Here is a 24,140-nt window from a genome sequence, read left to right as displayed (position 1 = left end):
TATTCTTCTGTTGTTTTCGAATGGGCATGTTCACACCCGTCCGACACCGCTGACGTTATTGATACGGTACGAATACGGAACTGACACGTTACGGATATGTGTAAATAGACCTTTAACAATAATTGCTACAATCTAATCTATAATTGTACCACTGTAATCTAGTATTTTCGTCGTGAAAATAGCGAAATAGTAATGAGAACGAATTCGTTTTGACGTCTTTTACTCCGGAGCATATTCCACGCATTCTTTATGCGCATGCGAAATTTCCTATCAAGAAAGGGAGCTTGAATCAGCATAAAATTGGGAAATGTACCGATGGTTTCTCTTTTATTTGTCCTGTATTTTCCAACCAATTTTTCCAATGGAGAATTCGTTTCGAAGGTATTCAATGAATCATGGTGTAATCTGTTAGAATTGTATTTTTATAAACTTTATTTTCTAAAGGATTACAACATATACAGGGTGTCCCAAAAATGTTGAAGGTCCTTGAAAGGGGTGGTTCAGGGGGTGATTTGAAACAACTTTTTCCTTAGCGAAATTGTTGTCCGAGGCTTCGTTGAGGAGATATTAACGAAAAACACTGACCAATCAGAGCGCGCGGATACCGTTGGAGCGGCCACGGTAGCGAAGGCTACGCGCTGAGCGGTCGCGTCAATATCCTTCGACGCACGTCGAGTCACTTGTTCGCGTGCGAGAGCGGCTACCTAGCGCGTAGCCATCGCTACCGCGGCCGCTCCAACGGTATCCGCGCGCTCTGATTGGTCAGTGTTTTTCGTTAATATCTCCTCAACGAAGCCTCGGACAACAATTTCGCTAAGGAAAAAGTTGTTTCAAATCACCCCCTGAACCACCCTTTTCAAGGACCTCCAACATTTTTGGGACACCCTGTATAAGAATGTTGGAGGAAAGATGTCCGAAATTCACGACGACCCGTACCACTTGACTTATTTCGACGGACTAAGGATCGTTGCTTTCTGTCCCTGCTAGGATCCCACCCCTCTTTCTGCTTTAAGGAAAAGCAGACCCTTCACCTCAAGGCCCGAAAGTGGCAATCGTTGCATTCCAACATAATCTTTGATAAGAAGGAGGTGTCTTTATTTCAACCACGGTAGAGACTATTTCGTCTAGCGACATTTTCAATGCAACCTGGAACCCTTCAACGAACGGTTGACTATCGTAAACTGGTCCCGGGACGGTCGTGGTATAGCAAACGCGACTGCGAAACTAAACGGCCATAGGTGATTCGTCTGGCAAAGATTGCAATTACCCCTTATCGTGGCTCGAATCGAGCCCATCCACCTCGAGGATATAAATTCACCGCGTTCGGCGATCCTGTTCCTACGAAACGCATTCGATCGTTATGCTTTTCGGCGTCGAATCGTAAACAATGCGGTTGGGAAACGCGATATCGATTCGTCGAATGTTATACCACGGTCAGGAACGGGTCAAATTTTATCGAAAGAATGGAAGAGAATAAACGCGGCATATTGACTTGGTCGCGACGCGATCGAACATTTACACGGTGAATTATTTTGGTTCAACACGTTGATCGCCATGTCACCCATATATGCGTGACAGTGACTTTCACTCAAGAACTAGAAAGATTAATTCTAAAAGTTAGACACAGGAGATGAATCTACATGAAGTTCTTGAATTTTGATGTAATTACAAAACTAAATACCACGATAAATGTTTCATTACCTAGACTCCGATAGTCTAAATAATAGTATGTTTGTGTGCAAAAGAAAATACTAGAATTTTATTCGTCGTGCGAAATTTGTATCTATACAAGAAATTTGTCGATAATTATCTACGATGACTCGTGGATGACGAGCGAATTGCTGGCGATTTTCCAACGATATCGCAAACATTGATGGTTGGAGGTTTCGGGAACGGACGCCTTGGAAGATCTGTCTCATTTTGAGTGGCGTCATCGCGACGATAACGTCGTCCTCGTCCTGTGTATCAATTGCTCAAACGTAGAGGAAATCACTATCGACAATTGTCGTCAATTATAGCCAATAACAGTTGCTACAATAGAGTCGTCTAAGACGTACCATCCGTCTAAATGGTACCTCTCCAATTTTCGGTATTATTCACGAGTATAAACGCAATCCACGGACGACTGTACGCGATAGCTTAACAATGAAAAATATAGACAGAGAATACCTTGCGACAAAATTCAATCAGAAAACATTGGAACGAAAGGGTTAAGTAGGAGTCTGACGAACCTCAACGAGAACGCGTTATTTCCAGTTTTATAAACCATACGTACGTTCGGTACGTGATCTTCGGGACCAACTCGAGAGCCATCTCGGTTTCTCCGATGTTAAGCACGTATACGCGGTTAATTAAATTTTCAAAGATGAACCCGGCGAGCGAGAATCGTTGATGTTCCCGCTAGCATGCATATTCATTTATGCATATGCACCGCTAGACCGATTTCATCCGTGTGTTACGCGTGTTGTGACGCCATAGACAGATTGCCCCTGCATTGCCGATAATACGCGAAAACGATCCACTCTCTGGAGCCGGAAAGTTAATTAATCCATCGGTCGACGCTAGTCGAGAAACGCTCGATAGCTTCACTACGCATCCTCTAATCCCATCGGGTGTGCGTGGTTCCACTTCATATTCGGGTTGGCAACAATGCGTTGCCTATTTGTGCGAACGCGTTTATCCAAATCGGTTGCGCCTAGATGCCTGGGGAAGTACTCGATTCTCTAACCCTTTTAAATAAACAAAATCGAGTATATACGCTTGCACTAGGTTGCCCCAAAAGTTTCTTTCGCAGCCTGCACTCTGTTACTTTGTGTAGCAGGGTTAATAAAAATAGTAATTCGTCTCTTATCTCTTAGAAGTTGACGTCGTAACAGTAATGGAGCAAAATTGATCGTAACCAATTTGGTAATGCAACATGAGACATAAAAAGAAACTTTTTAGAGAACCTGATAGATCGATAGCGCGAGCTAGGAAACATCGCGTAGAAACCGATCACCTCCTCCGTCTTTAGCTACTTTGTTCGAACCTATCAAGGAATCGTAAGATCAACGAATGATAACTCGCAATGGAACGTTTCATCGCGATTCTTTCCTAATTAATTTGCTCTAATCGCGTATAGTCGATGAGTCGCGTGCTCGACATTAAACGCAATAAAGTATAGTAAAGTATAGTGCAGGCCAGCTCGTTGGAGGACCGCGACAAAGTTAACGGGAATATTTCGCGAAAAGTAGCGCGATCGGGTGTTGGCATGCGTGCCGTTACCGAGGTCAAAAGTTCACGCGCTTTCCTACTGACCACCGTGTGCTCCTACCTGCTGCTGTTTTTCTAATTTCTCTGAAATAAAAAAAGGTAGACCGGAGAGGAGCTTCCAGAGACCGCAAAAAATTGCTCGCTTTTCAGAGAAAGAGAGAGAAAAGCGTACGGTTTCGCAAGCGCCACCGCTACACTGGTTTACGAGATTTTCTTTCCACCGAACGTGTCACGGTCGATCGCCAAGGGACGTCGACCAGCGACCCGTGCATTCGATTGTTTCGTTCTTTTCTGGTGGGAATTGCACCTAAATACAAAATACGACCGCTGCATCCACGATTTCCGGGCTTCTTCACGGGAAACGGTTGTAGAAACAGAGATGTAACGGATACCTTTATTTTATATTTTATTTTTACTTTTCACTTCTTATTATGCTTTATTCTTATATCGACTAATTTGGAATTTTTAGTAAACTCTTGTCGTAAGTAGTTGGAGAGTGGATGATTATTAGACTGCGGATCTTTATGCAAAACGAGATGTTTTTTGATCCGATGCACATTTCTTAAGTTATCCGTGGTGGTGGATTAAAATGAAACACCCTGTATATATATATACATGTATTATATACGCATAAATATAATAATAATAATAATAATATATGTATATATATATATTATTTATTTTCGTTTAGTTATTCACTCATAAATTTATATTCTCCCATATAGATTGCGTTATTGAGTTAAGTTTTCTTAAAAAAAAAAACTAAAAAAAACTACTGGACCGAATTAGAACAAAATCTAATCAGCTCTAAGTTAGATTGATACACATCGATTGCATCATCGATCGTTTTGATCTCGCTATTAGTTTTTTTAGAAAACGTTAACGAAAAATTTGTTTACATACGTACATATATGTCTACATGCGTGCGAACAATTTGTTAAAAATGCTCATTGATTTTGATCGATCTTGCCATTGAAAATTTTCACACTGGATGTCAAAGGGCTGAGGGTGATTATTGCTTGAAAATAGAAACTTATTAAGAATGTATATGTTTGAATTTAAAGTTGAAGAAATGACATTACTTTTCGGGCCCCTTAATACTTTGAATTTCGAGCAATTAGGTGGTAGCCAACTCCAAAGAGCTTTTCGTAGGACTCGACGCAAACCTACGATTCCTTCTCCGACATTCATTCTTCTTTCTCACGCACTGTAAAGTAAAAATACGAGTGCAATGAAAATTGCACTATCACAGCTGTATCTAGTACCGAATTATCTTTGCTTGGCTGGAAATAGCTGGCTGGGTCATTGCCTTCGTGCCCGGTCCCTTTTCCGTCGAGCGGGCAGGAGACACGTACGATTAAATTGAGAATTTCCAGCCGCGGTCGGAGTGAAATTAATTTACGAGATACCGCGCTTTTCAGGATAACCGTAAACCAGGTATGTGAAACACGTGGCCCGATTCATCGGGTTCTGCTTATGGTAAACACTATTATTCCCTTGGTCTAGAGGACGTTCTGCTAATACAGCGCGCTAATTATCTCGCGTTGCATCATAAAAGTATTCATTAGGTGCGCGGTGACGGAGCGTAAAATATTTTCGATTCTGGTAATTGTACATCCGTGACGTGGCGGTGAAGTGGAAATTGGCTCGCGGGCCAAAACGAGTTTCACGTGCCTGCTAGAGTCGCGAGGATGTACGAGCTTTCGCACCGAGAAAATGCTTTTTTCTTTTTTAAATGTCAAGCTCTTCTATCGGCTTTATAAATATCAGGTCAGTCGGGCCTATAAATATCGAGGCTTCTATAAATATCGATTAGAAGACAGTGCGCGCCTATAAATTATTGTATCGATTCGATGGATAGGGGCACTGAAATTTGTAGAACGGAATGTAGGGTGTTAGGGTGTCGCCGGCAGAGGGTGGCAAATTTCTTGGTACATTTAAAATAGTAAACACATTTTGAAAGGAAAATATGTATTAGGTTGTCCCAAAAGTTTCTTCTATTTCATTAACACATTTACTGCCGGATTGATACTCTTGAAAATTTCTATTGTGATTAAGTTTTGTTTCTAGACTATTGGAAGCTACATAATCAATCTATCTATATCTATCTTAGAGATTTCCAAGAATATGTAAAATATCATTGATTACAAAAAAAGAAGTTAAGAAACTACAATTTCACAGAAAATTTTTTGGGAAATTGATCGGTGTACGAATACATTCTACACCCACTGTATATGTAAGAGTGTGTAACTGAGGAGAGATGAAAAGCTGTATAGAGTAAAGACTGGATAAGTGGAAGATAGAATTGACTGGATAAGTGCAAGATAAAATTGACTGAATAAGTGCAAGATAAAATTGACTGGATAAATGCAAGATGACTATCTCCACCCCTTGAGCAGTATAATATGATCCTAATCGAGATATGTGCTGTGTTCCATTACTATTATCACACCGATAAGCTTCTGTCGACTGCTTTTTTTCCTCGGACCTCTTTCTCTTTCACTCTCTGTCCCCTTCTACGTTCGACGCTGGACTCGAGCCAAATGTAAACACAGAATCGAAACCTTGACTGGATAACTGGAATGTTTGGGTCCCGATTTTCTTGCACTTATCCAGTCTTCAGTTAGAATGGAATAGAATCAATTCCTACACCTATACAGGGTGTCCCAAAAATATTGGAGGTCCTTGAAAAGGGTGATTCAGGGGGTGATTTGAAACAATTTTTTCCTTAGCGAAATTGTTGTCCGAGGCCTCGTTGAGGAGATATTAACGAAAAACACTGACCAATCAGAGCGCGCGGATACCGTTGGAGCGGCCGCGGTAGCGAAGGCTACGCGCTGAGCGGCCGCGTCAATATCCTTCGATGCACGTCGAGTCACTTGTTCGCGTGCGAGAGCGGCTACCTAGCGCGTAGCCACGCCTACTGCGGGCGCTCCAACGGTATCCGCGCGCTCCGATTGGTCAGTGTTTTCCGTTAATATCTCCTCAACGAAGCCTCGGACAACAATTTCGCTAAGGAGAAAGTTGTTTCAAATCACCCCCTGAACCACCCTTTTCAAGGACCTCCAACATTTTTGGGACACCCTGTGTATTATAATAAATGTAGATAGCAGAAAAATGTAGCCTCAGACGTTCGAAATGATTGATCACCAATTCAAACGAATCCAAACGCAATATATTCCTGAAAAGGGCTTTACGAGTGATCGGAATTTTTTAACAGGAATCGAGAACATTTCATTCGAACACAGCTCATTGAAATGAATGCAACTCGCGTAGTGTATATATTGAACCGCGAAAGTGGAGAAGCGCTCGTCGATATCGAAAGGGGTGGTACGAGGCGATGGTGAGAGTCCTTTGGTCGGCGGTTCGCGTCCTTCGCGACCAAGGGGCCGAAGGACCCGACGTTCAAGGTAAATGGATCGCTTCCTCGCAGGGCAATCGCGATTGACCCCGATCGGATCGTCCTCGTTTGCTAGGTTCGATCGTTAGTTCCACGCTGGCCAACCGGACATTCTAAAAATAATTTATCGACTGGGTCCTTGCTGGTACGCGTGGTTGTTTGTGTGTCGTCTCCTTTCTCTCGTTCATCGAACTTTGCTCGATCGATCCCTGGAATACGCGATAACCACTGACGGACAACGAACAATTATTTAAAATAATTTTGGTTGACGATACTTTCTTCTCCAAACGCTTCTTTGGCTTCTTTTGGAAAATCTTTCTGTGCTACGTTACTCTTGTTTTCTCCCTGTCCCTGCGAGAGAGCTTCGGTTTCCGCAAATAAAATGATTGGAATATAGACGATGGAATACATGAGCTAGACTTTTATTTAACTTGACTTTGAAAACTTTATTCGAAACACACGGAAGAGCACGTCTGTTCTGTTCGCTAGAAGCAGCTCGAATGAAAGAAAGTGAGGTCAGTAACGAAGAATTTCGTTAACGAACTATAGACCCTATCGGTCCCATACTTTCTCTAAACAAGCCAAGATGGGACTCAGCTGGCACCCTCTTGACTTGTGTCTAGGAAAAGAAACCCGAACGCGCAGAGATGGTTTTTTTAACGAAAACTTTCTCTTTTAGCGAAGAGAAAATCCAACAAAAATAAATAAATAAGATGATAGGGGCGTTACGGTGTCGACAACTTTTGTTTTAATCCCGGTTTAATTAGCTGCGACGCAGACGTTGGAACCAACCTCGTATTCGATTTTTCATAAGCCCTCGAACGATCCATCCCGAGTCGAATTTGGTTTAGGGCTAGGATTCGACCCCCTTATCCAGCCTTTTCCCGATTTCCGATGGGGAGCGGCTACATACCTTCGGAATAGCATTCGAGTAGTTCCGTCCTTGTTGGCCGAGGTCCAATATGCGCCGATGCATGCAAAGAACGGTCCCGTGCGACATCGAGCGATGCACTTGGCCGCATTGAGACACATCGGCTGGTGCGATCAGCGAGTCGCGAATTCGATGGACCTCGACGCTCCTGGCACCGCTCTCGGTCTCTCCTTTGACAATTGATACAAAAAAGTATGGTGCTTACACCTAAACGCGCCCGACGACCTTTCCCACCTCTTCGACAAAAGCCAATCGAACGCCAATCGCGATGAAAGGGAACGTTATTCCATTGACCCAAACAATATACGTTACTTTTCTTTATAGTTTGCGCTTTGATGCGCCCTCAGGGGCTGTGGCTTTGTTCGATCGGAGCCGCAGCACGGGTTTAGCGATTCCGAGGTACCCTAGCTGTGATAAAGGCCCAGTGAGTCCCTAACAAATCATAGTTTTCGTATTAGAGAAGAATGAGAGATTCTCGATTCTCTAACGAGAGAATTATGAAGTGTAAGGCCGTGCGCACGAATCGATTTGAAATTAGCGTTGCAAACCGTTTGCGTATCTTTGTTTTACCTAGATCCACGGTCACATGCAACTACAAGTTTCAAAGTGGTTTGAAACTGGTTCGGTTGCGCCGTGTGCGATCGGCCTAAGAGAATGTTGTCATTACGTGGAAGTTGCATGTGACGACGCGCTCTCTCATATTTCGTTCTGAATTTTTCCAAACCGGCGGCTACGCTTAGCAAAGAGTTATTCGTTGGATTGACTTCGAGGCGAGTGACCAACCGTCCTCGCAGATTGCGTCACTAACAAGCCATTAAATTGATTTTATAACAGAAACGAGGCATCAGAGCAAATACAAATGCAAAGTAACGCAATTAAGTAAAGCAGAAAGAAATGCAAGAGAACATTACGTGTCACAGCGAAATTATACGACCTCCTTTATAAACACCCTCGTCAGTAAAACTCGGTCCGCACTTTGATTCCGCGTTATCTCGATCTTACACCGTTCCCAACGCAGAAATTCACACGGATAACGCTATCCTTCAGGAGCTGGGCGTGTTTAGCATTTCAATTTAAAACAAACCCGACGCTGCGCTCACCGTGCAATAGAGATCAGCGATTTACTTAACGGCGTATTCATCGCGGTGTCGCTATACGTAGAATGAATAATGCGATGTGGGAAAATCATCTTTGGCAAGTATCCCTTCGGTCGGGGCAAAAGCATCGCCGTAAAGCTCGCGCAGCGTCTTTAACCTACATAAAACTGGAGCTCGTTTTCTCCCGAACGATTGTCCTGGCTTTTCGAAACCGCTCGGCGTCGCTTTGGGTTCTTCTTGGGTTCCTTGGTCGGATTCAGGCTTTTCGTTATAAACGTAGAATACGATTCTCGGTAGATTTAACACGTTGATCGCCACGTCACCCATACGCGGCTGACAGTGCTTCTCACTGAAGAACTAAAAACATTAATTCTGAAAGTTAAGCTTCGCAGGAAATGAATTTAAACGAAATTCGTGTATTTTGACGAAGTTACAAAACTAAATACCACGACGGATGTTTCATTATATAGTCTCCAATAATCTGAACAACATTTAATCGTAGCAGAAATTTTCAAGAATATTTGTCTGGCAGTCAACGTGTTAAAAAGAGTCCGAAGAAATTAGACTGCGGATGTTTAATCGAATTCATATTTTCACAGACACAGAAAAAGAATTTATGCTTCGATAAAAGTTTGTCCTCTCTTCTAAACGGTGTAACGTGTATATTATCGTTGATATTTTATATACTTTTATTGGCCATAAATGCATCCAATTGCATACAATCCACAATTGAATCCTAACAGAAGAGGGCCATCGCATCGCAGCTAGCTTCTTCCGAATGTATCATTCTGTGTGTCGATATCAGTGTGCCATTCTACTCGCGAAGAAGCTAGGTGCAATACAATAATACTTTATTTGCGGGCAATATACCCTTGATATCAAATACAATAACAACAAAACAAACAGAAAAACGGAGACAAGCACAGCATATCATTACGTACCATGTTCGGGTAGATTACGCACACGCAAAATGGCTACAACTGAATTTTTGAATGCCGAAGTTGACTCATGAAAACGATTAACAGACGTATTAGGGTTGTTAGCCGTCGCATATATTCTCGTAATGCAGTTCTGCTTACCTATCGAGGTATCATACACTCAGAAGTATCTTACACTCAGAAGTATCTTACACTCAGTATCAATCATAAAACTCGATATCAACCTCGCGTATCTTATTTTTAACCACCCTGTATCCAAGTTTCAACGTCAGTCTTCATAGAGTCAAAGCCACCGAGAGTTACCATAACAATGATACCATTTCGAGTTCTCTTGTCGCGCAACAATGCGTTTCGAAAATCCTCGGGTCGAAACTTTGAAGGTAAAAAGTAATAAATCGCGATTCTGCACCGTTTTGTTATTTGGCAGATGGCGGACGTTATTTTGGCAGGGCTCTTTGACGGGGAAATGTAAATCAACAGCTAATTGCGTGGCCTCGGGGTGCTTTTCGAGTCCTCTCGCGCAAGCTCCCGTCTCCCCATTGACGTTGTAGAGCTTTCCCGAGACATTGTCGCTGTAGAGCTTTCCCGAGACATTGTCGCTGAACTCGGCCAACGTTTCCGTGTTCCGTCGAAGGATATTTTTCTCCGAATTCTCCCGTGAAGCGACGCGTTTCCGTGTAATTTTTTTAACGAATGTCGGCGCTTCGCTGTAGCTCTCGACTCGGACCGCGTGGAGAATCGGGTTAACGCGTTAGGCGAGATTGAATCGACCGCGAGAGGAATGAATTTTGATCTTAAACGGATCCGTGGACTCGTCCGTTTCGGAACGCTAACGCGATACTTGCGAAACGGGCGGCGAAGCAGCCTTTTAAGTTAACCGTGCGGTGCGCGTGATATACAGGGTGATTTATGGAACTGGAGCGAGCCGTATCGCGAGGACGTTTCGAGATATGAAAAGAAACGTTAAATTTCTATGTCACGGTTAGGTGCATGTAACTCTGCAAAGTGCAGTCGCCTTTCTTTGGGAACCTCGCGGTTTCAATGGTAGCTCTCAAAGGACAATCCGATGGTAGTTTTCGAAGATGGTGTAAAGGAGACATTCGCTCTTTCTTTGAACCTTTAGTTTCACCTGTAACCCTTTATAGAGCACTGGTACCAGAGCTCTAGTCAAGGAAGGGGCGGAAATTTTGTACTTTTAAGTTCATGGTACAAGTCAGGACTTCTTAAACTTTTTTCATTCACGACCCCATATATTAGGTTATCCCAAAAGTTTCTTTCGCGAGTTGCATTCAATTATTTTCTGTGGCAGTGTTTATATAAATAGACAATCTAATTTCTTAGGCATTGATGCTGTAACGGTAATGAAGCGAAATGAATCGTACACAATTCAGTAATTTAACATTAAACATAAAATATTGTGTATGTATTAATTATTAATAAAACGAAAGAAACTTTCGGGACAACTTGATATGATTGTGATTCTTTTCGCAACTCGAAAAATATAAAATAAAGATATGTAAATATTTTGTGATGATTTACTGGTTAGATAACGATATATATATACGTATGAAGAAATATAGTTTTGGGATTTGTTTAAAAATATACAGAAAATATGAAATTACAAATCGCAGAAAAGTTGTAAAATTGTATCCGTTATAGTTACAAAAATGATATACCCTATTTTTCATCAAAACTGCATTTTTTTGCAATAACATAAATAAAAGACTATATTGAATATTTTACATTGAAATGGCGCGAGCCCGAGATAAAGCAAATTGATTACGACGAAAAGAAAGTGAAAAAAGAAACGCCCAGAAAGTTCTGCCCTATAAAAATGTTAAGATGTGAAGGATCGCTATGGTAGAGGGTTTCGAATAAATTCAAGTAATACATTGGATGCTGCTTTTATTGAACCCGGTCCAGTCACCGCTGGCCGCTTATTAAATTTACAAAGTGATTAAAAATACAAAGTGAGTCGTCGTAAAAGAATCCATTGCGCCGGTCATCCGTTATCCGGTTTATACCTTGACTCCTGTCTTGGAGACTATCCAGTTGCTGAAAGCAGCGACCTCGGTGTGAACTCCGGGGTAATTCTTCCTGGCGCAGCCGTAGCCCCAGGACACGAGACCGGCGAGACGACCGCCGATGGTCAGAGGGCCACCCGAGTCTCCTTGGCAGGCGTCCTTTCCTCCCTCGGGAACAGCGGCGCAGATTTGTCCTTGAGGAACGCCTCCGTACGATTTGTATGCGTCGTTGCAAGCCTTCTTGGAGACGATGGGAACGTCGACGGCCTGGAGGATGTCCGTGGTGCTGCCGCCCTCTCTGGTCGCTCCCCATCCAGTCACGGATGCGCTGATACCGACGATCGACTCCTCGTTTTGCTTGAAGATCTTAATGGGCTGACGGGTCTTGTCCAGCTTGAACGGCGTGCTGACTTTGAGGACGGCCACGTCGTTCTCTGGCACGCCGTGCCAGTTGGTCGTGTACCGCTCGTGGACGATTACCTCCGCGACTTTGTGTACGCTTCCGCCGGCGGATTTCGTGGCCGTGCCAGCGCGCACCGTGATCCAATCGGCTGGGTAGACCATGCAGTGGGCAGCGGTGACGACCCATTTGTCGGAGATGATGCTACCTCCGCAGAAGCCGAAGCCGGAGCTCTGGAGCGAGACCTGGTGCGGGACCTTCTCGATACTGATCGCCTGGCCGCCTATTATCTGGCCGCTGGGCGTCAGCGGGTTCAGAAGGGGGTGCTTCAGGGGGTTCGCTAAGGAATAGAAAGGTTGAGAGTCAGATCGAGATACAAACACCTATTCGAGAATACCACTTGTTCCTAACTACGAAATTCTAATAATAGAACGCGTAATGTTAACCTGTAAAAATATGGAAGCACTCCGCGTATAACACAAAGTATAACGCTAGTTCAAAGGAAGCATGGAGCACAGAGGCAAACTTGTACAAAATAATCTAGCTACTTGACGTCAATAATGAAAAGAACAAAAGTTCACCAAACATGGAGAGTACAAATGTTACGGTTCTGGCTGGATGTATAGAAAGTGCGAAGAAAAACCGTTCATGAAGAGGTTAAAGATGCACGTATTTGGATCAACGTCTAACAATAAAGATATCCACATAAAAGACAGTCGCTAATAACGTCGCTTGATGCGGCGTTTAAATAATTAAATATGCAAGGAAAAAAAGAATGTTTACTAGAAAATCGTTCGATTTCTTATACGAGGATCTTTGAGATACGATTATTTTCATCAGGGTTGTGACAACGTTTACTGGATAATCAACGAGAAAGTTACGTTAACGTTTTTGTTCAGGCTCGGAATGTTTGCCCGTTTCGACTTTCGATAGTTCGAAAATTCGACACGTTTTAACGTATTACGTAGTTCTGTGACAACGTTGCCAGCTTTTTACAGTCGGTAGCTCCCAGACAGAACGGAGTTTGAACTCGGTCCAACGTTTCTCTACCCTTGAGGGTCTAGCCGCTAGACTCTAGCGGGAATATTTGAATCCGGTAATTAGAGGGACGAGCGGCAATTGTAATAAACGTTCGCGAAAAGCTACCACCCGAAGTAGCGATCGTAGGTTGAAAGCGACGCCTAAAAACGGCGGCTCGTTGCAACGCACGGCACCGCTGAATCGACCGCGAACGGTTAGAATTGCAGATAGAAACTATTAGCGGAACGATTCGTAGAAAAAAAAAAAAAAAGATATACATACAAGTATTCGTACACCGATCAATTTCCAAAAAGAAAAACTGTGTAAAATTGTAATTGATTAACTTACTTTTTATAAACAATAATATTCTACATATTCTTGGAAATGTTTAGAATACAGGCAGTACAAAAAAGAATTATTTATTTATATAAGTTGAGAAATTAACAAGAAAAAACAATAAGTATTCGTTCAATTGTTAAATTGTTAAAAGTTCGTAAAAAAAATGAAATTAATTTATAAATAATTAATACTTTGTGGGATTTCTTCCTTTTGATTTTATAATTCCTCCAACTCTTCTGGGGATTAAATTAACTATCATAAATGTCGATGTTATTCGGGATGGGATCTTCTTCCATTTCTCTATTAGAGCATTTTTTCAAGACTTTTTTACTGGAAATTTGATGTTTTCTAATTCGTACGAAGCAATAAACTGACGTGTTTATGTAACAAACTCAACTGTTAACAGTTCGTCACTAAGAACAGTACGAATACTTATTGCCTCTGTATTTCTGCCGATTTTTCATATTTTTTTTGGTGAACTACGCAAATTATACAAACTAGTACTTGCTGTTTAGACTATATCTATTCTAGAGATTTCCGAGAATATGTAAAATATCATTGATTATAAAAAAAGACGTGTTAAGAAACTACAATTTCGCACAAAAGTTTTTGAGAAATTGATGGGGGGTACGAATACATACTACAATCACTGTTCGTGTCGAAAGTGTAAGAAAGTGGATTGGTTCTGGCAATCGATAGAGTTGAAATTGCTCAGAAAATAATCATTAAGATGGAATTGTTACCTATGGCGACCGCCACCAGTGATAAAAAGCACAGTTGTTGGATCATCTTGCTTCGGCTTCGTGGGTTGTTCTGTCGTTTCGTCGATGCTTCTGGTGTATTTATACGAAAATAGGACTCGCGGAATAATCGTGGTACACGATCACGGTGCATCGATAAGGCTCAGACTTCAAAGAAATCCAAGATTAAGAGTTCTTTCGAAAGGGATTAGTAAAATATCAATCAAAGAGCGGCTCGATTTTGGACGTCTCGTTATTGTTTGTTCTGCTGGTCTAGACGAGACGCGGAATTCGCGAACGGGTCAACAATTACGTCGATATCCTTCTCCCGGGCTTATAGAATCGATAACTCGAGTAATTGTTGCTTCCGGATGAAACCAGATCTGCATTCGTGTTTACAATATCAATATAGTAGGCGTAGAAATTAACCGTTTGACTGGTACGCGGCGCAAAAGAGCTGCGTTGATTTGTCTCGAAAACCGCGACGCAACGCTTTTGCGCTGCGAGTTTCAGTGTGTCTTTGACATCAAGTGAAAATATGTCCCGCAGTTTTCGTGCGTTCTTGCAATAATTGCTTAGCAGTCAAACGGTTAACTCTCTGCGTTCCTGAGGTAGATTTATCATTTATTTACAAAGAAAAGCCATGCAACTTTGATAGATTTCTTGGTGTGAAATAGGTCGATAGCGATGTATTAATCCCAATCATAACGCAATTTATGTTATATCTTTCCATATTCAGATATAGAAAACAGAGAACAATGATTCACGAATTAACACCGACTTGTTTTGTTCGCGTATAATCTGCGAAATCATTGCATATATTATTAGCCCTATCGTGCAGGCGCGTCGCAGTCGCGGTAAATAAACTTGTTAGTATAGATTTACGAGGAGGATTGTTGTCTTCTGATGGGGATTAAGATTATCGTAGATAATCTGACTTAGATTAACTGACCATTGTAATTCGGATCGGCAGGTTTTACCACGCAAACCCGTCGGCTATAGGTAGTCCAATGGATTCTAGATTGGATCTATAGCCTCATAAGTATTAAATGATAGGTTTGATGTTTCCAAACAAATTTCTCGTTACTAGACTGCATTTTATGCATTTACGTATTTATAGGAAATTTGAATGTGCAAGAAACTACAAAATGCAAACGATATGCAAGAATATAAAAAAGTATCGAAAGTAAAGTTCATGTTATAATATTTGCAGAATAAAATAAATTCCTATTTTGGAGTTACTTAGGAAAGTTCTGTTCGTCTTTAGAATAAAACAAAATAATAAATTTGTCATTCCGTGAATAATCTTTATCGAGTGATATAATTTCCATCATTATTTGTGACTTCTTGCCAGCGTGATTGCAATTTATATATGCCATTTTTAATGAATATTGGCATACTTGTTGGAACTTGTAGCTGGAACGGACAGGCCTTTCTGGTGGGCCTAATATATATATATTACAATTATTTGGTAACGTAAAACCTGTCATTTAATTTAGACAAATTTCTACAATTACAGAGGGTACGAATATTTATGAAACTGATTGTGTGTAAATATACCGAGTTGAGGGCAGGTGAAAATTAAAGAAATCGATACTCTTTACTCGCTTATATTTAATATTATCATATACTTGTATATTCTAATTTAAATTCTTTTCGTTATTCAGGAGCATGTCGCAAAGAGTGGACGTTACAGAATGTTGCTTATTCGTCATAGGATTACATTTTCGACTCGTACGTAACTGCTCTCTAGAGTTCGTCTTATATTTAACTTAATCGTTAGATTGCAGGGCGAGGATTAGGACTTAATCGTGGTTGCATCATTCTGCTTAATTCTCTTTTATTACGTCGAGTAAAGTTGCTAAATGGAATAAATAAAATAAATAAAAGATTTCCGGTCGTAAATTAGGAAGACACGTTCAACACGTTTCGGTTCGATCGTTTAGACTCCGCTGTTTTGTTTGATCCATTGACGGTAGTAAGACACGTCTGTGTAGACTCCCGGGTAGTTTGGTTCGCCGCATCCTTGTCCCCAGGAAACGATACCGACGAGTTTTCCGTTAACGACCAACGGACCACCGGAGTCACCCTGGCAGGAATCTTTGCCTCCCTTCGTGAAACCAGCGCAAATTTCTCCGACAGGAACGCCGCCATCGTGCTTGTAGGCAGCGACGCACGACTCCCTCGAGATCAACGGAACCGAGACTTTCTGAAGATTCCTCGGTGTTCCAGAATTCGTGACGCCCCAACCGGTCACCAATCCGGATTTACCAACCAGAGACGCGGAACTTCCTTGGAACAATGGGACAGCCTTTTGGTTTTTGTCGAATTTAAACGCGTCCGAGTCCACCACGCGGAGAAGAGCGATGTCGTTTACAGGGGTGCCGTTTTCGTTGCTGTAGCTCTTGTGTCTGATCACTTGCTGCACTCGATGCACCGTACCGGCGTTGACGTTGGTCGAGCCTGTACGAATCGTCAGCGAATTGGGACTGTAGTGGACGCAATGACCAGCGGTCAACACCCAGTTCTTGGCGATTATGCTACCCCCGCAGAAGTGACGGTTAGACGTCTGTAAGCTCACTTGGTACGGAGCTTGGTCGATGGTGGTTGCCTCTCCGCCCACGATACGCCCGTCCAATTCCTGCTCCATTCTACCCGTCGGGTTTACGGGATTACCTGAAAAACGGAAATTCATTTTTGACAACTCGGAGGCTCTGTTTCAACCCTTTGCACACTCGAGAGGTGACTCTCAGTCACCGTTAGGTTTCACGCAGCAAATCTACGATAGGTACCTAATGTTTCTTTAGGTTTCATTTCTTTGGAGCTCCAAGTGTCGATAAAATGATTGTCGGCGTGGTAAGGGTGACCTTATTCTCAAATTTAGATAGCTTAGAATACGTGGCAATAGAATGCTAAAAAACATCTCGAGTTGCTTAGAATTCGTGACGATAGAATGCTAAGGAACATCTCGAGTTGCTTAGAATTCATGGCAATAGAATGCTAAGGAACATCTCTCGTTGCTTAGTAGAATTGACGGCAATAGAATGCTAAGAGATATCTCGAGTTGCTGGCTAAGAAACATCTCGAGTTGCTTAGAATTCATGGCAATAGAATGCTAAGAAACATCTCGAGTTGCTAGCAGATACCAGAAAAAAAGACCTCGAGTGCGAAGGATTAACACGATGGAGGATTTCAAAATGGGACCTAAAAGATACAGTAGAACTCCATTTGTCCCAACGAACGACGCCATGGTGCTTGATTATCCAAACACTTTGGCGAACACTCGTATGAATTGTCTCCAGTGAACCCTCGTTATATGAACTATTGGGGTGAACCACAAATTCGTGCGTTCTTTACTTGTTTCAGTTTGTGCAATTTTTCGAGGTCGTTAAAATTACAAGTGTTATATATAATTTCCTTTCATATTTAATTTTAGTAAAATCATGGACAATTTTGAGATTCGAGTAAAGCTACCGAACCAGCAAAGAAAATATTACACTCGGTAGCTTTAAACTCTTGTTCAAAATTTTCCATGATTTTACTAAAACGGAAAAAAAAATTGAACGATCAACAAATTAACGTAGCTAATAATTAAACATGCGAGAGCTTTTCGAAAGCTACAAATCGATACATAACGCGTATAAATTAATTTTAACGAGTTCTAAAAAATTGCACAAATTGAATCGACGTAAAAAACGCACGATCTTTTGGTTCATTCTAGAAATATGAAAATGGGGTTGTATTGTACAAGGGTCCGTCGCGTAATTTCTGTAAAATGTTCGCATCGTTCGCAGCCTTAATTGCATTAAAAACGAACCAATTTCTGGGCAGAACCAGGTTCTGTGTAGAAACAAACTTCGAAAGCGTTGAAATTTTTTATTTAACTTAATTTCTCGTACCGCGTACGGTTATCTACGTGAAACTCCAACCGCGGGGATCTTTTCTAGATTGTCAACCCGTAGTTTAAAGACAAATACTCGGACTCGGGTTGCGTCAGACCTCGATAAAGCGGCCGGAATGTCGGAACAAGAAGTTGTATCGTTACAGTTTGAATAGCATTTCGTAGATTTTCGTAACTTAACTCTTCCAGAGTATTCCAAGGAGACAATGGAGCCGCCGCGAGAGTGGTAAAATTAGATGCCGAGTCTTCTACAGAGGAACCAGCATGATGCTAAGCACATTACTGGCGAGCTACGTTTCGAGTAATTCGACTACGAAACACTGCCCACGAACTTTCCGTACTAAACTAGATGGATTATAATTTTTATTTCGCGTTGTAGTGGTAAAGAATAGTATCGTAGAAAATTGAAATCGTTCGCGAGAAATAAAGAAAAAAGTATCGGAGCTACGTAGCTCTGTCGAGGCGGACCGTAACGTTTGCGAAACAAAAAGCCGAAATCGGACACGGCAACCTTCTGGAAGCCATTGCTACGACGAGTATTACTCGCGAAAGCCTTAAATTTAAGGTAGCCTGGCTAGTCGTAGCCAGGAAGAGGAAAACCGACATTTCTTTGTGATTTCTTTTCAGTTATTAAATAATAATTTGCATAAGTAACAATTAAGTATATTATAAAGCATGTTTCAAAGAACTAAAAAACATTTTTTGTTTTAAGAAACAAAGATAGACGATGATTTAAAAACATAGGTTTGCGGTGAGCAAGATCTCTCTACACTGGTTTACCTAAAAACAAAGGTAGATTTCGAAAATAGATTAGTCTAGCGGGTCCCTGAACGAAGGATTTTGGAAAAAATTCATTTAAAACAAAACGGCAAGATGGTACGTTTGAAGTTGATTTTCAATTTTTTCACTGTAATTAAGCGATTCAATACAGGATAAGAAAAAAGTATACAAGAAAATAAAAAAATCCTTCGATCAGGGACCCGTTAGTCTGATATATTTTCTAAATCTACCTTTAGTTTTGTTTTCAGGTGCACCAGTTTGAAGAAATCTTACTCACCGCAAACCAAGTGGTCACCCACGCGATCCCCTGTTATGACGAAATGAATTAACATTTTTTTAAAACAAAAATTCTTTTATAGTTCTTTGAGACATACTTTGTAATATATTTACATTTCATTAATAAAAATGATTATTTAATACCTTAAAAAACACACACACACAAGAAACTGTCCGTTTCTATTTTCCTGACTGCGATTACTCCTTAAAAGGAAAAACGGCAGTCAATCGTTGCGATTACGAATGCGTTTCGCGCAGCGTGAAAAGAATGGAAAAAAATCGTTGGAGAGTTTGAGAATTTTGCGAAATGTTAAGAGAGATGCATCGCTTAGCGAAAAAGATTTCCCCGTGGCCGCGAATCCCCGGAAGACCGCGGAATCGAAAGTTCGCTCGAATATTTAAGAACTTACCGGCCGCTAACGCCACGAGAGCGAGGATCGTGACGAACTTTTCCATTTCGAAAGTTTTATTCTTCCTCCTACGACTACACCGAGTGTTGTGATGCAAGGGCAATCCACGCCACCGTATTTATAGGAAAAAGTCTAAGAGGACCAACAGACAATTGCGTGACTTCGTAGCTAATCAGAAATCTGATTTCTCGAATCGTTCGAGTGGCTTACTATCTCGAGCCGTTTTTCGATTGATATTCAACGCCTTGTATATTAAGCGCGGCGCGGAGGAGGAGGTCGAGAGACGCGTAATAAAACTAAATTATCGAAGGCTTTTAATCTAGTTTTCGAGTGAGCTATCGATCAATCGTCGTTCAATTATTACGCATATGTCACGAGCCACGTCGAGAGCGTGTGTTACCTCGTGGTCCGTTCGAATCTCCTCCCTTGGTTTCGCTCGTTGGAGATGGTACCGTTCGTGTTAATCGTTACTCGAATATTTCGTTCGCGTCCCAATGAAACTACTACGAATAAGCTTCGAATATTCGAAGCTAGTCCCGAGTTGAATTAATTTCTTTCGACCAAATGAAATGAAACATTTTTATTAGCTTCTTACGAAATATCTAACTTTAACGCGTTGACTGTCACGGATTCACATGGAAATGTTTACAGAGGTAAAATTTTGTCTCGGGACAATTAGAAACTGTAGAATCTAACATTTGTCGTATTACTCATTTTTCTATTCTCATCAAAAATTTACGAATTCTATCCAGATTAGTTTTCATCGACACTCAGCCCTTGCGATCATTTGTTGAAGTTCCTTGGCGAAAAGCTCCGTCTCCCGTATGTGGGTGACGTGGCGTTCAACGTGTTAACGACACTTAATACATATCGAAGAACTCCCTGAACTCGTTCTGCACCATAGAGATGAAATAAAGCGAAACTTGAGATTCTTTGAAGCATCGAGACCGTTCCGTTAGGTTTTATATTTCTAGGCAGGAATTTTATTTCCGCATACTGATTATGTAATTTGTACGTAAAAATAATAATAAGAAGAATAATAATAATAAATTTCTTATAGCTTGAATAAATTCGATTGAATAATATAATTTTTATCATTATTTATGACATCTTGTCAGCGTGATTGCAATTTGTATATCATTTTTTACGAATACGCGCATACTCGTTGAAACTTGTTGTACCGGTAATGGACAGAACTTTCCGGTAGACCTAATATGATACCTCAAAAAAGATAACAATAATAATTACAATTGATATAAGCGTTCTAAATACCTTTCGTACAAAGTTAAACTATGTTTTACAGAACAGAAGCAAGTGTCCAGATATTTTTGAGCGGTAATGTACAGTGAGTGTAGAAAGTACACTGATCAATTTCCAAAAAAAGCTATGTAAAATTGTAATTTATTAACTTATTTTTGATAAACAATGACATCCTACATTTTCTCCGAAATCTCTAGAATAGATAGATTACAAAAAAAAAATAGCTATTTATGCAAGTTGCGAAATTAACAAGAAAAAAACAATTAATTGATAGAAATGTTGAAGCAATAAGTATTCGCACAACTGCATAAAAGTACTTTACTGGAAATTTGATGTTTTCTAATTCGTATGGAGCGATAAACTAACGAGAATATGTAAAATATCATTGATTATAAAAAAAGATGTTAAGAAACTACAATTTCGGTGTACGAATACATTCTACATCCACTGTACGCGTCTGAACATCTGTGAAAGAGTTAATTTCACTTTTATTATTTTTCCGTTGGATTCGAATACCAATTAGCCTTGGAAGTCTTAGAAACGATCGAAATATTTTGCTTATCGTTGAATCAAAATCGATTATTTTTCGTACTGGAAGCAATTCGTGTCGAGTGGAACGGTGTATCGAATACGTGACAATACGGCCGACTATCCGTATTTATTTTGATTTAGATAATCGTAATTGTCTGTATATACGCGAGAGCGCAGCGCGACCGATAAGGATCGTTGGCGATTTTGTTTCAATTTTTACGAAAACTGAGACTCGTTGAAGGTCGAGGGTAGCCGTGATTGGCACGTGAAACTTTAGAGGTCACTCCTGCATGCCAACTACTTATTTTTTTTTATCGTTGTTACTGACCCATATCGATAAAAATAAAATAACGTACACGCTCGACGGTTGAAACGCGACGAAAGTCGGTAGTCGCAGTCCATCGGTGTGGTTTTCGTTCCATTTTTCGTGTAAAATGTGTATTAATGCGCGAGTAGGGCCTTTGGGAGCAGCGTGAACGTCGCGTCCAAAGTTTTTCGAACCGAGGCAAATAATGATTAGTAGGACAATAAGGGAGAATGGTTCCAGGCGGTGAGTTAGACGACATCGCCGGAAATATCGCCGGCCAAGGGGAATATCCCACGGGAATCGTTCCTCGAGTAACCTAGTTTGTCCGAGCCATCCTCTTTCCGTCCTTCGTCTCTCTAAGTGAAAATATAAACGCGACGATCGCTGCTCGCGCACTTCCAGATTCGTCTTTTCGCGCAAGTGTCGTACAATGCCAAGAAAAATACGCAACACCGTTCACAGAGTGCATTATCTCCTCGCGTTATACGAACTTCCGTACGAACAGTAAGCAATCGAAGAACGGACGCGTATTATAATAGAGGTTCGCACGTTCCTTACCCTTTACTCGCGACCGCTTTCTTTAGCATCCTGCGTGGAACGTGACTCGAATCGAGAGTTCCGTGCCACGGGCTGCGTCGCATCATAATAACTCACGGGTATAACTTTTTCGCGATGGATCTTGGCCAAATCGCGAGCACGGGCAATAACTCCGAGATAAAAAGCACATAAGCTCGTTCTATACTTTGGCGCGGGAAAACGGGCGCGAGCAGGAACGTGAAAGGTATAGAAATGAAAGGAATTAAAGCTTTCCGTGTAAATGTAGAGGCATAGAGTCGTTGTATAACAAGAATAGTTCTGCTAGCTATGTATGTGAACCTGGCACTCGACTTTCAAAAAAGTAACTTCTTTTTTACGGAAAATTGTTGCATTTCGTTTGTGGTTTGTTGCAGTAACAACAGTTTCGTTTATAGTTTCGTAATTTGATAAATAAAAAAAGTTGATAAAATTGGAATATCACAAATCCGTTTTTTCCATGTGATTCGGAATCGTTTGTAGTTGTTTGTAGTTGTTTGTAGTTGTAACGTGAGAGGTGACTTTGTCGATTTTCAAGATTTTTAAAATCCGCTTTTTCCATGCGATTCAGCATCGTTTATAGCGATATTGCTTCCGTTTGTAGTAGAATAGTTTAAAAGTTAGAGGCGATTGTTTATATCAGCTTGATTGTGCACTACAAACAACTACAAACGATTCTGAATCGCATGGGGAAAAACGGATTTGAGATATCTCAACGTCGGGTCATTTTTTCAATTTTTTTTTATTTATCAAATGACGGAGCTACAAACGAAACTATCGTTACTACAATCAACTACGAATGAAATACTATCATTTTCCGTAAAACGAAGTAAATTTTTCGAAAGTCGGGTGTCAGGTTCGCGAAGCTCTGCGTGCTAACTTCCGAAACGTCGAAACGCGCGACCGTCGAAACCGGTCGTTTCTATCGAGAAAGTTTGCCTCGAGAAAAAGAGGCAACAACTCGCGCTCTTTCACGGATAGTAGAGAAATCGGGAGACAGAGGAAGTAGCTATTTAAGCAGTTTGTCTAGTCCCGACGAAGACATCGTTTTCTTTTCGTAGTTTCTTAAAGTCCGAAGACTCGTAAACTTTATCGTAAAGTATCGCGGCGAAGTTGCGAGACTTCCGACGATAGAAAAAGAATATGGAGCGTAAGCCCATTGATCGATCAAGGAACAGGCTACTTTACGCGAGCGGACGCGTATCTAAAGACCTGCCAAGAAAAGTTTCGAAATTCTCTCGACGCGGCGTGACTTGGAATCGCTCGAGAGCTGGTTGGACGCGGTTCTCGCAAAATATTATGCAAATGACCCGCGAACTCCCGGGCAGGTGGGACGAACGACTCGTCGAACGATTAAGAGGCTCAAGCCGTTGGGTAAAACGGGAAAGGAAGGATGAAATTGTCGTCGGGATCGACGAGATGAATGCGTCGACACGCGAGCACGGGATCCGGGCGTTCCGCGAAGTGGAAATTATCGGGGTTTAAGCGCATCGCGAGAGCATCGCGTGTCATCGAATGGACGATGCGGAATCACGAGGGTTTCCTAAGCTGAGAATTAGACGAAAGCTCGCAGAAGCTCGTCGTCGAGCCGCTCTCGCTGCTCTTTCAACGGACGGAATTTTAAGCAATCCAGTAAACGGACGATTTGTCCAATTTCTTTAGAGAGAGAGAGAGAGAGAGAGAGAGACCGTGCAATCCTCTTAACTCTAGCTTACGATGATTGTCGAGATGCAGAAAAACATTTAGTGGCTCATTTTGTGGAAGCTCGTAAATAGAATGCGAATTTTATGCATTCAGGACGTGAAAGATATAATAAACGCATGCTAAACGTAACTGAAAGGTATCTCCACTTGTGCAAAATGAAATAACAATGCTATTATATTTATTTTAGAATATATTCAACGTTTTCTTTTGATATTATTGTACGTTATAAATGCGTAAAATCTGCTGTCCACTGCTAA

General features: G+C 41.3%; 2 protein-coding genes across 25 annotated transcripts in view; one reads left to right on the top strand and one right to left on the bottom strand.

Annotated features, from left to right (window-relative positions):
- The window catches only part of LOC128874710 (glutamate-gated chloride channel alpha), a 115,122-nt gene that overhangs the window by 1,622 nt on the left and 89,360 nt on the right, over nt 1–24,140 (top strand). The window lies entirely within an intron of this gene.
- The window catches only part of LOC128875225 (trypsin-2-like), a 71,673-nt gene continuing 58,866 nt past the window's right edge, over nt 11,334–24,140 (bottom strand). The window contains exons 2-3 of the mRNA XM_054120612.1: nt 16,090–16,817; nt 11,334–12,425 (exon numbers count right to left, since the gene is read on the bottom strand). Of these exons, the coding sequence (XP_053976587.1) occupies nt 11,637–12,425; nt 16,090–16,791 (1,491 nt within the window). The 5' untranslated portion in view covers nt 16,792–16,817 and the 3' untranslated portion in view covers nt 11,334–11,636. The remainder of the gene's footprint in view (nt 12,426–16,089; nt 16,818–24,140) is intronic.

Source organism: Hylaeus volcanicus, chromosome 4, assembly GCF_026283585.1.
Source record: "Hylaeus volcanicus isolate JK05 chromosome 4, UHH_iyHylVolc1.0_haploid, whole genome shotgun sequence".
Classification (NCBI taxonomy): Eukaryota; Metazoa; Arthropoda; class Insecta; order Hymenoptera; family Colletidae; genus Hylaeus; species Hylaeus volcanicus.
Note: the sequence above shows the minus strand (reverse complement) of the source record. Positions and strands in the feature narration are given on the sequence as shown.